This window comes from Protomyctophum parallelum (genome assembly GCF_964188405.1).
Source record: "Protomyctophum parallelum genome assembly, chromosome: 21".
NCBI classification, from domain to species: Eukaryota; Metazoa; Chordata; class Actinopteri; order Myctophiformes; family Myctophidae; genus Protomyctophum; species Protomyctophum parallelum.
This window is the reverse complement of record NC_139713.1, coordinates 22,506,875-22,520,761: the sequence shown is the minus strand read 5'-3', so window position 1 is coordinate 22,520,761 and position 13,887 is coordinate 22,506,875. Positions and strand designations below refer to the sequence as shown.

The 13,887-nt window shown below is 41.4% G+C and overlaps 1 protein-coding gene across 3 annotated transcripts in view; it reads right to left on the bottom strand.

The window, feature by feature from the left end:
- Positions 1–3,846: 3,846 nt before the first annotated feature.
- znf462 (zinc finger protein 462) overlaps positions 3,847–13,887 on the bottom strand; it is a 68,492-nt gene continuing 58,451 nt past the window's right edge. For all 3 annotated transcript variants that reach the window (XM_083794408.1, XM_083794409.1, XM_083794410.1), the window contains exons 11-13: positions 10,266–10,617; positions 9,119–9,251; positions 3,847–7,556 (exon numbers count right to left, since the gene is read on the bottom strand). In XM_083794408.1, coding sequence (XP_083650534.1) covers positions 7,394–7,556; positions 9,119–9,251; positions 10,266–10,617 — 648 coding nt within the window. In that variant the 3' untranslated portion in view covers positions 3,847–7,393. The remainder of the gene's footprint in view (positions 7,557–9,118; positions 9,252–10,265; positions 10,618–13,887) is intronic.

Below are 13,887 nucleotides of genomic sequence, written 5' to 3'. Positions count from 1 at the left end.
TGATCCCAATGCTGAAATGTGTTTAAAAATGTACCTGAAGGGGCTTTGGAATAGTGGTGCTGGCTACATTATAGTAATCAAACACATCTGGAATGGGAAATGGAGGGAAAAATGGAATTGGTAGGGTATTTGTTTTTGTATAACTTGCTACTGATGTTTGTGCACAACAATCTTGAAAACAAAGTATTTCATTATGGGTGAGTTGACAGGCCCTTCTAGATGTCAATCAATCAAGTCACCTTAATTCAAGTTGCTGATGCGAAAAATGTTTTTTTAATATATTTAAATTATATATATTTTCAGGACCATGTCCATGTCATCATGTGGTCTACCTGCACAGCCTTTGTGATCTACTGGTAGATCACCATCTACCTTTTGGGCACCCCTGTTTTAAACCATTGGTTCTCAACCTTTTCCGGATCAGAGGCCCACTTGAAAATCTCTAAGCGTTTGCGGCCCACCCATCTGACCACCTACATATCAGCTAAGTGGTCAGATAGATGCTGGGCCACATGCATTTTCAGAACATGTTTATTTCAATGATCAATCTGTACGTTCCAGTTTGGATCAAGGGAACACTATTAAGTTCCTTTTAGCGATATCTAGGCCTGTATCTTTTAGCTCACTTTTCCAAGGTTTTAAAGAAAAAAGTACAAACACATTTGGTTTGTTTTTTACATAATGTATTTTTTTTAATGTTATGTTATCATTAACATCTAGTGTTTTGGCAATTATTTGGGGTCCCACTTGTAAATATCCTCACGGCACACCACTCCACTGTGCCCCCGGCCGGCCCACAGGTTTAGAACTACTGTGATTTATATTGGGTTGGTCTGTCCTGCAGCCTGGCTCCCTCCTGCGTTTCAGTGTGACTCACGTCATCTATAGCCGTGTATTCAGAGCCTTCAGTGATTTGTGTCTGACAGGCTGACGGACCCAGCAGCTCTAAGAGATAATGCGCTTGGAGCTCAATAAGGTGACACTTCGTCCTTACTTGCTGTCTCTGTGGTTGTCTTCTATATCTCTCTCTCTCTCTCTCTCTCTCTCTCTCTCTCTCTCTCTCTCTCTCTCTCTCTCTCTCTCTCTCTCTCTCTCTACACACAAACTACACTTTCTCTCTTCCTCTACCACCCCTTCTTTCATATCTCTTCAGCGATCCATCCCCCTCTCTCTTGCTGGGTCATTAAAGAGGGGGCAGCAGTGTCTTCACTTGCCTTGGCTTGCACGCTCACTCATCAGGCATTCAGCATGTTTCTCATGTGTCCTCCTATCCCCTCTTCTCTCTGTGGCTACTCCTCCTCCTGCGTCTGTCTCCAGGGGTCGGCGGGCTGCCGTCGGCCCTTCTGAAGTGTTGAGCCGTGGAGATTATACCTACCGTCTGATCCCGGGAGACATGGAGATATTTTTAAAAGATGATGTTAGACCTGTGAAATAAGTAGTTGTGCCCTCAGTCCCCCATATAGGCAGCAAAGAAAATAGTATGTAAAAAGAAAAGAGAGAGAGAGAGAGAGAGAGAGCGAAAGAGATAGAAAGAGAGACTTTGAATATGAAGTGTTCATATTGATAAAAGACTTGTCAACAGTAAAATAGACTTTGAAACATGTTACACAACCCGGGTCAGAAGTGTGGGCCCCACAGTCTCTAATGTTTGTCCTGTTATCTGAATCTGTTTCCTCTGTTCTTTTTCTTTTCTATTTTCTATTCTTATTTATATTTGATTTGACAATGCAAAACATTGGGATCTTGTACTAAACAACTTCACGCTGATACCCTAGCCCGTCCCTAAATCTGATAAACTTGAAGTTGGAGCAGCAGCATATATGAACACAATTTGTACAAATATTGTTTGGGGTGTCAAATGTGCACATGCCGCACACACGCACGTAGGCAGGAACGCACGCATGCATGCACGCATCCCCCCCCCCCCCCCCCCATGCACACACACAATGTTATCATTTCATGTTTTATGATCATACATTTGGATAGCTAGGTTGTAATGAAGTGGTTATGATCGTGCTACCGACATATTTATTTTCTCTGGGTTATCAGATTTTAAATACAGGCGACCACATGGAAGTTTTCTGCACCGATCAGTATCACCAAAAAATATATATAATATAATATAGGCCTACCACAGCTGTGTTAAGAAAAAAAAAAAAAAAAGAAAGTTCTACAGTACAGTAAATACCTCACATAGCCAGATTTATTAAGATATGTGTTAGTTTAGAATGATGATATATATATATTTCTACTATAACACAGTGAGAAAAATAAGTGAATTGAAATTGAACATGCTTTGAACTGGTTCCAAGGGTGAATGTCAAACCTTTGATTGTCTCCTAACCTGGTCATCTCCAAGGCCTGTGGATAGAATGGACGTCTCTGATGCAAACATCGCCGAGCTTTGTCACTGTTCCTTTTGAAGTGACTGCTTGTCACATCTTTTTATCCGTGCCCAAGGTGAAGTCAAAGTCAACTCAATTGCCTCTAATGTCACACCTCTTTTGTCCTAGTCCGGCCGGAGGGTCGCTTGGCACAATGGAAGCTATGTGTATATGAAGACATCTGATTAAATTCCTGATACTGTATGCCGGAAGGTTGGAGGAAGGTTATGTTGAACTACTTTCAACCTTGAGCATGTATTATGCATAATAGGTGAAAAATGTCCTCAAATTTCCCCTTGAAAACAGACAAATTGTTAACACTGCTAGGTACATGTTTGTCTGTTTTCCTTCAACATACTGTAATTATACCACTCTGTCAAATTAAGTTATACTGTATTGATACGCATGGGTAGGCAACATTTCTCATCTGCAATGACCCCCAGTGTTGGAAAGTAACTAAGTACAATTTCAAGGTATTTTTTTATATTATTTTATATGGTATTGTTTGTATTTTATATTATATAGTTTTTATTATTTGAAAACTTGAGTTACTAATTACTTTGTAGATTTAGATTCAGCCTGTACATTTCTACAAGCTCATAATGCATCGCATAGATCTGCTATTTTCAACAGATTCTTATGAATTTTATACAGTTGAAAACTTGTAAAATGGGACATTCTGCATAATGAGTACTTCCTAGGGGTGCACGATTATGAAATTATGACCGATATCCGATCTCCGATTATTTGCAGGGTCATATCTGCCGATACCGATTCTGACCGATTCTGATATTATTCAGAGGACCACAATGGAAACAAGCCTAGGCCCTATAGGGGCTTGGCCAATAAGATTAATTAATTCCGGACATTTACTTGTAACAAAGTATTTCTATATTGCAGTATTGATACTTTTACTTAAGTAAAACAGTACTTTGGTTCTGCACTGCACCTTATCATTGTGGACAGAGGCCAGCTCCAACTGAAGACCACTGCCTTGCTCAAAGGCAGGAGGATGTCGCAAACATATATGTGTTCTGGTACGACAGGAAACCGGAGCACCTAGCCACGTTTAGGTCAAAACATTGTATAAATAAATGCTTTTCTCATGTAGCTGTTATTCTTTATCCTGACAACTGTTTTTCAGACGTGCGTGCGTTCCTACGGAGAACATGCAAACTCCACACAGAAATAAAAGGCTCCAGACTTGGAGGTTTGAAGCTGGAGATCCACACTTACTTTACCATTGATCTCGCTTGAGTTATGAGTTGACACATGGCTGTCTTGATATGCATCCAATCTCATTTGTTCAAGAAATTAATGAGTCTAAGTGATGTATTTAGCATACTGTAGGGTGTACAGTAGGCTACCATGTGATACTGTATGGGAAACGTCAGCTTGAATCCCTCTTACAACTGCATTATATCAAATGAGCATGAACAGAGGAAGCACACAGTTGAACTGTTATCTGATAACTTTATTATCAAGTTAAAAAAGACAATGAATTACAATATTTACATAATATCCAGAGATAAATGGAATAAAATTGTAAACAATCATTCTAGGCAACATCACAACCCATCATCAGGTAATCTGATTTATATTGGAAGAAAGGCAAGATGGAGAAAATCTAGGACTCAAACTATGGAGAGAACAGTCTGAAAAACAAACTAAACATATATACAAGTATCCAGTGTGTTGTCAGCAGGGGCTAAATTGGGGGCAAATTGCATTTCAAGAATAATCTAGTTTATCTCCCGTATGGAGATATGAGACTGTACACAGTGAGTTGTTTAGAGTGATCTTCTGTTAACCAGCTTCACTACTGGCAATGTCCCAATTTATCCCCTGGTTTTGAGTGGGCTTGCGAGCCTAGTCTGAACAAGCTCCCACTGCAAAGCTTATTTCCATAACATTTTTTTAGAACGGTTATAACTTTTAAAAAGCTACATGGTAGACATGTAAATAGAGAGAAACAAAAACAAAAATAAAAAAGGGTTTTGAGTTTCAGCACAAACTCAGCCTGTGTTTCTGAGGTACTAAGGCTGAGGAGGGACGTCGTTGGGAGAGGGCAGCTACATTCCCACCTGTTAGTGTCTCATCTATGACACACAGGGATCAATGTGAGGCTTAACACCCCGGGGCAACTTTAGCTTGTTAGCCGGGTTGACCACAGATGAATGGACTGCTTTCTTCTCCGTTACTCGGGAGTGGCAGGGGGACCTTATGGGTATTAGATACTGGAGTTTCTGGCTTTTGGATTGACCCGGCCTCTCCTTAACTGTGAGTTTGTTGGTTTACTGGTAAACCAGATAGCGAGTGACCAAACAGGTAAAAACTCAGACGCTCCTGAAGGGTTTTCAAAGTGGGCTGAAAGGCTAGGGTGAATTGAAAGGAAGACGGAAATGGAAAATAAATAAAATAAGAAATAAAATAAAATAAAATAAAAGCATACATAAATATTGTGCCAGTCATTTTGCAAAGTGGGGGCCACAGTTAGGCTATTTGGGGGTCCTTGACATGGAAATGGAGAACCGCTGCCCTAGGGAACCGGACGTTTTCACTTTCTTTCTTGCTGTTTTCCCCTGCCCACAATAAAATCCCCATGTCATTGATCAGTAACTATGTGTTAATATAGAGAACAACCTGCCCAGTCCCAATACAGTACAACAAAGAGGAGATAGGAGATAATTTCATTGCAACCAGACATTGTACAACAGCATAATAACATTGGATGGGGGGCTAAAAAGCCCCCAAGGGTTATCTATTATCTTTTGATTTATTTACTTTTTTGTTTATCATGAGAACAACACCTAAAGGAAAAAGGGTTAAAGTATTCTTTCTGAAACACCACAGTTCAAACACTTGACAAGTAGTTTTGTTTTCTATACATGGCTGCAAACATGCAGATGATCCGGGTTCGTACCCACAGAATTAAAAAATCTGCTTCTAAAATTCCATGGTTCCCATTTCCATCAATGGTTCATTGCTCAGGAAAGACAATCACAGCAAACATCGCCAGCTTGCTAGACATTTTGGTAACAAGAACACAACTCCATTCCCATGTGTTCTCTGCCTACACACCTCACTCCCAGGTCGTAACATGTGGCAAGTTGGGAAAAGATTGACCATCGCGTCAGAAGACGTGTCGGGGGCTCCCGTGTCACGTCGCTTTTCGACGTTCAGGGTAGTCCTGTGTCACGTGACTGTGGACGTGTGCAGTAAAAAAACATTTAAAACAAGACAGCAGAAGCAGACTTGAGCCCCGCGCGGCACGCACGAGCGAGGCGACAGCCGAGTGGAGAAATGTCTGCTTCTGCCGACATCGTGCCGTTCGAGTTGCATACCGATTGGCTTTGAATCGAAATGTATGCCTGACACCTGGTCAGGAGGTGTCACCGATGTACGACCCGGCTGTGAGGATGTGTCGTCTCTGCAACTTTGACTGCTCAAAGGAGTTACAAGTAACCATTAATTATTTCAGACTGTTAAAATGTTGCTTACTGATCTCATCAGAATTTGAAATTAAAAGCTGAATTAATTGCTATTCATTTCTAATAAGGCTTTGGGGTATTAAAGCAGCAACTTCCAACAAAATACAATCTCTGCCTTATTCGTCAATAACATTAAAAAAAGCAACAACACAGCTTTGTTTAAAAAGGAGAAGCACACAAATGCAGGCTCTGACGGTTGTCTCAAGAGTCAACACAGAGCAATATAATATTATAGCCTCGCATTTGAGGTCCGGGGAACAACAATGTATACAGCTTAAAATAATTATTCAATCTTCACATTACGGCCCTCCACTAAACACACTCCCATTAGCATACATCAGCATACATGTATGTGCAAACAAATGCTGTTCCGAAATGTCTTTTAGCCACTTTCCCCCTGGTGACCCTGTGTGGGGAATTTTCCAAAATGTCCCTAACAATTCCAAAACATTTCAAAAATAGATATAGTTATATATCTGTTATTTTTGTGTTTTGAATAGGGCTTAAGTAGTTAATGAGGAAAGAAAAGACATACCACAAGTATATTACTACTAGACGAGTTGTGTTCCAGGGTATGACTCAGCCCAACGGTATACTTATGACACGTTAGCATACCTGCTGAGCTGGTATCCTGGAATACAATCACAATATACAGATTTATAGGGCAGAGAATTCAACGCAACATAGTCCCTTCATTATGTTATTATTAAAGAAATTATTAGCCAACAACAACTAACAAACAAACAAACAAACAAACAAACAAACAAATAAATGTTGGAGTGGAAATACTAGGGGGAGACAAAGGCTGAAGACTTTTGTGAAGTACATCAAGGGAATTATGATGTAGCATGATGCAAAGGAGGGGGTAGGGGGTGTCCTACAAATCAATGAAAAAATAATTATGTATAACTAGGATAAATAAGGTGCAACTATTCCTCAAGGAATACCTCTACTCAATTACTGTAATACTAGGCTAAGATGCAAAAAAACAAACAAACAAAAAAACAAGAAAAAAATCAACTTTGATTTTAAATAAACAACAAACGGTAGCACAGCGGGGATGCTTATATTTGTAATACCAAATTAGTTCCTTTTAGGTAAAAGGTGAAAGGTAAAAGGTGCTTAAAACAGTGAATTCTTAAAATTTGGATTCGGAAACATGTTTTTACTAAACATATCAGTAGATTTATATAGGAGGGAGGATTCCCTGTAGTTTATGACCAAAATGTCAGCACTAAGAGATCTGTCTACTATTGGTTACCAATATATTAAGATCTGTTCTAGGGGACTGCCCGTTTTAAAATGAGTACTGTAGGATGCAGTACAACTTAATACTTCTAATGTGTAACTCGAGTAATCTAATAATATGTACACAAGAGAATTCATTTCAGTTTTCCTTTTGTTTTTTTTGCATCATCATTTCCTTTAGCATCCTACTTTGATACCCAACTCAGCATTGTTCCTATCAAATATTTAGGATTTTCTAGCTCAAATATCATGTTAGGCAACGATTCTTCTTCAACCAAACTGTTGATTGTTTTTGGTCTCAAGCAATTCTTTGTCTTCCACAAACAGATCTTGACTTCCCTGTGACACGTCGGTAGGACTGATGCTCGATAGATCCATGCCAGCCGGTCCTCCTGTGGGTGTCCCTGGGGTGCTGCTGGTGTCCATAATGGTCCTACGAGAGGAAACAGTTCAAAAAGTAAACGTCTACTCTACATCACGGTATAACAACAAGAAATGGACACAAAAAAGCTTGTGGTTGTGTGGAGACAGTCAAAGGGTATAGATAGGGCATCGATGCCTAGTGCTACATACAGCAATTTGACCATTTAGCATCCTTAAAGCTATAACCTTTTCAATTAAACACCACAGATTACAAGAAGCTCTCTGCACTGAGCCCAGCGAAAAGACCAGAAACCCAAATCAACAGCATTCATCTCCAGAGTATTGCAATGTCCTTTTTGTTAAAAGAAGCCATCCGATACTAAATACTGAGCCCGAGTAGCCTGAGGGACAAGAAAAACGGAACACCTTCCTATACGATACAGAACGATATAGGATAAGCCTATGATTGTGCAGTGTTTTATTTTAACAGCAGGCTTAAAGGGGTGATGACACAAGGTCAATCACTACAGGCGCAGAGGCTTCAGAAAAGCTTTGGCCAAACAGCCAGGCATGCCATATCATTTGCAAATAATTATTTTATTGGAGATGTGTCCCCCTATGGTCTCAGTCAGTGTGATCTATACGATCTATACATCTATACGTTCGCGAGACATGGCCAAAGCATTTCCGGGGGTCCCCAGCCAAAAATGTTGAGAACCCCTGACCTAGGGTGTGGGGTGCTGATTACGCGGAGGAGAGAAACTGCCCCCCAGTGCCCACAGTGTCGCTGGCGGGATTCGAACCCGGGATATTGTGTGAGGTGACTGCGCTCTATCCTTGAAGTGGCTGGCACCTTCGACTCTAGCTTAGAGGAAGCTTTAATGACCAAAGTCATTAAACACCAGCTGCTCCTCAATACCATCACGGAGCTAGGTTATAGGTGAGGTGTAATCTACTTGACTTTGTTTTTGGCAGTTTACGAGATGTTCATTGGTTGGCTGTAAGGGGCTTCCAACAACTCGCAAAATGTTGTACCGTCCCTTCCATTATTCATATCCGCCAAACATGGCACAGACGCTGGTACTTATACCCCTGAGAGATTTATAAGTAATGTTGATACTTACACCGCTGAGGTTTGTTCGTACATTTGTCCGGGATTAGCTGACTATATTTTGTCATATTACATTTGTCATATTACAGTGCCATGCAAAAGTAGTGAACATCATTAAACTCAACATGTTTTTGAGCTTGTAAATTAATCATTAAATAAAAACAATCTCTGCCTATTATGATATATTCCAGTCTGGTTCTTAGATATTTAACCATAGGAAGGAAAAAAAAAAGGAACAAGACCATGTACCATTGGAACACATGATCACAGGAAAACAGTTTTTCTTTCTACCCAAGATCAACAATACACTATAAAACCCTTGACAAATTAATCAACATTTGAGTGTGAATGACAGAACCCTCATTGAGATACACGTTGTAATCTTTCCCCAGAAACATGGAATGGGGTCAGATGGGTAGTGATTGGTATAATCATTGGGACAGTCATTAATCTACTCACAAAGAAAGAGAAAACGTTTCTGCCCCACAGTTACCACTAGGTAAGGAGAGCAGAATACTTACATGCCATGTCGCTGGACATGTCGCTCCCACTCGGTGCTGTTGGTGAAGCAGCGACCACAGAACTCACAGGGCAGACGCTTCTCCACGCCGCTCAGCCCATTGGGAGTGCTACTGGTAGGAGCTGCAAAGGCTTCTGGGAAAGAAATGTGAAAGTCGATATAATATATATAATCGATATAATAATCGAACTATAAATGCACCAAGTCTCTGTGTGTGTACGTCTGTAATGCGCGTAACTCGCGAACCGTTTGCCCCACCGACTTAAAATTCGACACGCGCGTACCACACACCCACAGGGAGTGCAGTGCCCGTTGTCGAGTCGGTCGGACCCACGGTTGACTCTGGACCTGATCTCCATATGGAGCTGTCCTGTTCTGACATCATTCTACATCTGCATAGACTATTTGGGCACCACTCTAGAGGCTCTGGACAGGGCCCCTGCCCAGGCTCTGGACAGGGCCCAGATTAGTCAATTGACCACACCTGAATTCATAATTCATCGAGTCACTTACTTTATATGTAATAATATAGGGCTTAACTGGTTAATCAGACTAACTGCTTTAGTCGCTTATGAAATGGAGCTGGTTTCCGCTCGACAGCAAAGATGTATAAAAATCGAACACATTATATAAAAAGTGTGCTTATTCAATTAATCGGAAAAGGAATCGATAGAATAATCGCTAAGAAGATCACGGATAGCTGCAGCCCTATAGTATTCAACAAGAGGAAACGGTGGATCATCAACCTTATGCAGATCGTGTCCATTTTGCCATTAAGTTAATGGCAGATTATTGGCAATGGAAATGCTTTCTAAATTCACTTTCAGCAAAGCAACGTCCTGCTGCCTCCTGCATTATGTGCAAATTCAAAACAGGCGTTACACACGCCCGTTGACTGATTTCCAACGAGTACTTTCAAACTCCCAACACAAAAATAATCCCCTGCAAGGAAATTCTTGACAGAAAGTAGCTCATAACCTGTCTACGGTGGATTGTTATGAAACAAATACTTGCTGCAATGTTGGTGAGTTTGACGTCGTTTAATACAATCACATAGGACTTTTCAATGGCAAATTGCGGCTAGTTGCCACCCCGCCATTAACTCAATGGCAAGATGGCCGTGGTCTGCATAAGGGTGATCATGTTACCTTGCGGGGCCGGTGTCTCTGCCTCCATCTCCTCCGCTCGGTCCTCCTCCTCCAGCTCCTCCTCCTCCTCCTGCTCCTCCTCCTCCTCCTTAATGGCTCCCTCCAGGACACGGAGGTCCACGTCTCTCCGTTCCTCCACCTCACTGTCCATCATGTCCATCCTGTCGTCGTCGTCCTCCTCTGCAACCGCTGCTCCAGCATCTATCCTTAAGTCTGCCTTGTCCTCGTCTTCCTCCTCCACCTCCTCCTCCACCTCCTGCTCCTCCTCCTCCTCCTCACTGCTCCCTCGTCCCTTCATCATCTCCAGCTGGTCCAGGTTGACGCGGCCCATCAGCTCAAAGTTTCGGATAACCTGGAGAAATTACAGCAAGTAGATTGGTCAATCGATTTGATCGATCAATCAATCGATTGTGGGATATCTCTGTTTTAGAAACTAAGCGGGGGCTCGCAACGTCGATCCAACATGCGATAGATGCCACCGGGCTCCAGCTAATCTTCTTCATACGTGTTGGACTTGTCCTGCCGTACAGCCTTATTGGTCTATATATATATTATTTTTTTTATAACTTTATTTATAGGATTTTCAATTTTGGTAGACAAACAACCCCACATATACCCCACCCTCCCCGGTTCCATCACAAAAGAAGACAACAACAACAAAAGCAACAATAATAAAACCATAAACCACGATATTAGAAAAAAAACAAAAACAGGTAATAAAGGATATAATTAATAAATGAATAAAATATGAAATAATACAATAAAATGTGTCTTTTACTAGATTAAGGGACACAGTGAATTGAAAAAGGAAAATAGGTTACCACACATCCAATTATCACTGTAAAACATGACAAGCAAAAATGAAAAACTTTGACATGTAGGAAAACACTTATAACAGCTGCTAGGATACAACAAGGGTGAATTCAATGAAAGGGGACCAAGCCTTTACAAATTTCTGGCGAGATTTGTACCTGTTGTATCTGAGCTTCTCCAATCGTATAAAGGATAGAACATCCTTGACCCAACTTGTGTAGTCAGTTATATTTGATACTATTTCAGATGTGTTACAGTTGCCCATAGATCCATCCCCTATTATTTCCCTATTTGGCGTCCTTCCTGAAACCATCCCCCTGCCTAAATATCAATCTGACCGTGTCGCTTTTGTGACTCTTCTGGTAAGACGTCTTATTTTCAAAAACATACCCTCCCTCACCTTCCCGTTGGATATCTGATATACTATACTTTTTAAAATTGAGAAAGAAAAAATATATATACATTGCGTGGCTCAATCTCCAAATTCTGTGCTGCACTGTTGCCTGCTAATGAGAGAGAGAGAGGTGGGGGGGGAGTTGCACCACTCAGTTCACACGGGTGTGATCTTTTTTAATGGTAGTGATTCAAGGCTGGAGCCAGGCTATCAGAGCGATGGAACCAGCAGCACTTTCAAAGAGAACAAACACTTCTCACTTCTTCAGAGCTTCTTTCCTCATTCATGGTCGAGTTAGAGCTCCATGTTCTGCAATCTTGTATTATCCACTCCTCTTCCTACAATCAATGGACCCTGTCAATCAACTCATCTTCTGTTGTTTGATGAGCACCATGTACTCGCTCTCATTTAACCCATTATGGACTGGCAAGAACATTTGTGCTGCTACTGGAAGCATATTTCAATAGCAACGTAAAAGTAAGCTAATGACAATGAAAATTGTGTCTGAAGACAAAACGCAAAATTGTACCGACTGGGGGGAAAAACACACACAATACTGTGTGTGTGTGTGTGTGTGTTAATTTTCCATTAATTGGTTGTTCCTCTGCAAATTTTTTTAATGTATACTATCCAAGCAAAAGATATTCACTTATCACCATTTCTGTCCCTCTCCTCCACAACGATAGTTTTGCAACAAGGTATAACACTGCGCTTACAGTAAGTGGTTAAAACACTAAGAGATCACAAACATTTGGTACCAGAGACAGAGAGCTTCTCCATAATATGCTGCCTTCACATGGGCTCTACAAGCGCTAGACGGTCAACCGGAAGTCATTTTAGTGGACGGGAGCAGGGCGGTAAACGGTACGGCAGGCGGCACGGCAGCCTGACGTCGGTCAGAACCGGCGACGGTAACGACAGACGCCATTGCCGTTCAAAGCTCAAAATATTTGATCTATTTTTACCGTGATACCGGATGGAATCTAGAACTGGATGTTACGTAGCTCCATATCGCATTCGCAGGACAAATCTCAGCATATGTTTTGATGCGTTTTACCGTGCCATGCTGTCCAGCAGTTGCTGCCGTCTGCCTACGCCCATGTGAGTGCAGAATTATTTCTTGAGGTCAGCAGTGGTTTTCAAACGTTTTCATGTCAAGGACACAGACATTGATATGAATTTGGCCGTGAACCCCAATCTTAAAAGAGTTTGTGCCAGGGACGGGGACCCCATAACATGTGTTCTTTAAAATATTAGATTTTTGGATAGCCAATATATAAATAGGGTTGAAGTGGTTGGTGATATATTAACCAATTTGGCTGGGGGACCCCCTGGAATGCCTTCAGGGACCCCTGGTGGTCCCTGAAACCCACTTTGAGAAGCACTGATCTACAGACCGCCGTGTGACATCACATCCCTCACAAAACACACAAGTGTTACGGGTAAGGTGGAGTCTGAAGAGACTTCATTCAATTCGTTTATTTTTCCAGAGATCCCTCTTCCACACTATTTCCAGACATTCTAGGTCCCGCCCCTGAACTATATCCAAAACGAGTCTGTTAACGCAAAATTTCCAGACATTTGACCCCTCCCCCCATGACCAGTTTCCACGTTCCTCCATCCCAGATCTGCAGTTTGTCAGCTCTCTCTAGCTAACTTCACTAAAGAACCAGGACTCTCATTACCTTCCCGGTATGATGATTCTATAATTCACTGTATTAGTCCCACCCTAAGTCAGCCAGTAGACCCACCCTATTCAGAAAGGTCTCACTGGGTATCTGACCCAAATCCATTTGATTGGCCAACCATAACTGACTTCACTGTATCTTTTGGTGCTTTTCCAACACATAGTCCTGTCACGGCTCTACCCTTCTAGTTTTTCAAGGTAGTAACGCGTATGTATTTTTCTTCTTTTTCTTTTTTTGCATCCGTCGTGACCAACTATCTACAAACATCCGTCCGTACGTACGACGTACGTACACCTTTTCCAATACCTATGATGAAATGCTTTCTATAGTGTGACCTATAGTCGAATATGCATAATAACAATAACAACTGCACTCTATAAAAGTTTACTATATTGCCGTCCTTCCGTGTAGCTTCAAATGTGCATCTGTGCGTCTCTCCTTAAAATGATTTCTGTCTGAAAGATGTAGGAATCTGTTGTCACACGAGTCACATGAGCAGAGACGCATGGAATTACATCTGTTAGAAGTTTTTAAGATAAGAACTGTAAGTAGTTGTTTATTGCCTTGTCATTCTCTAAAGCCTCATCTATATCACCCAGCTAAAGCACTTATTTAATCACTCAAGTCGCTCTGGACTCTATACTAGTAGCCTGGAATGGCCAAAGAAACCCGATAAACCTGCCACCACATCTGCATACTGGGCCCTGATTCGTGCCCCACAACTTCG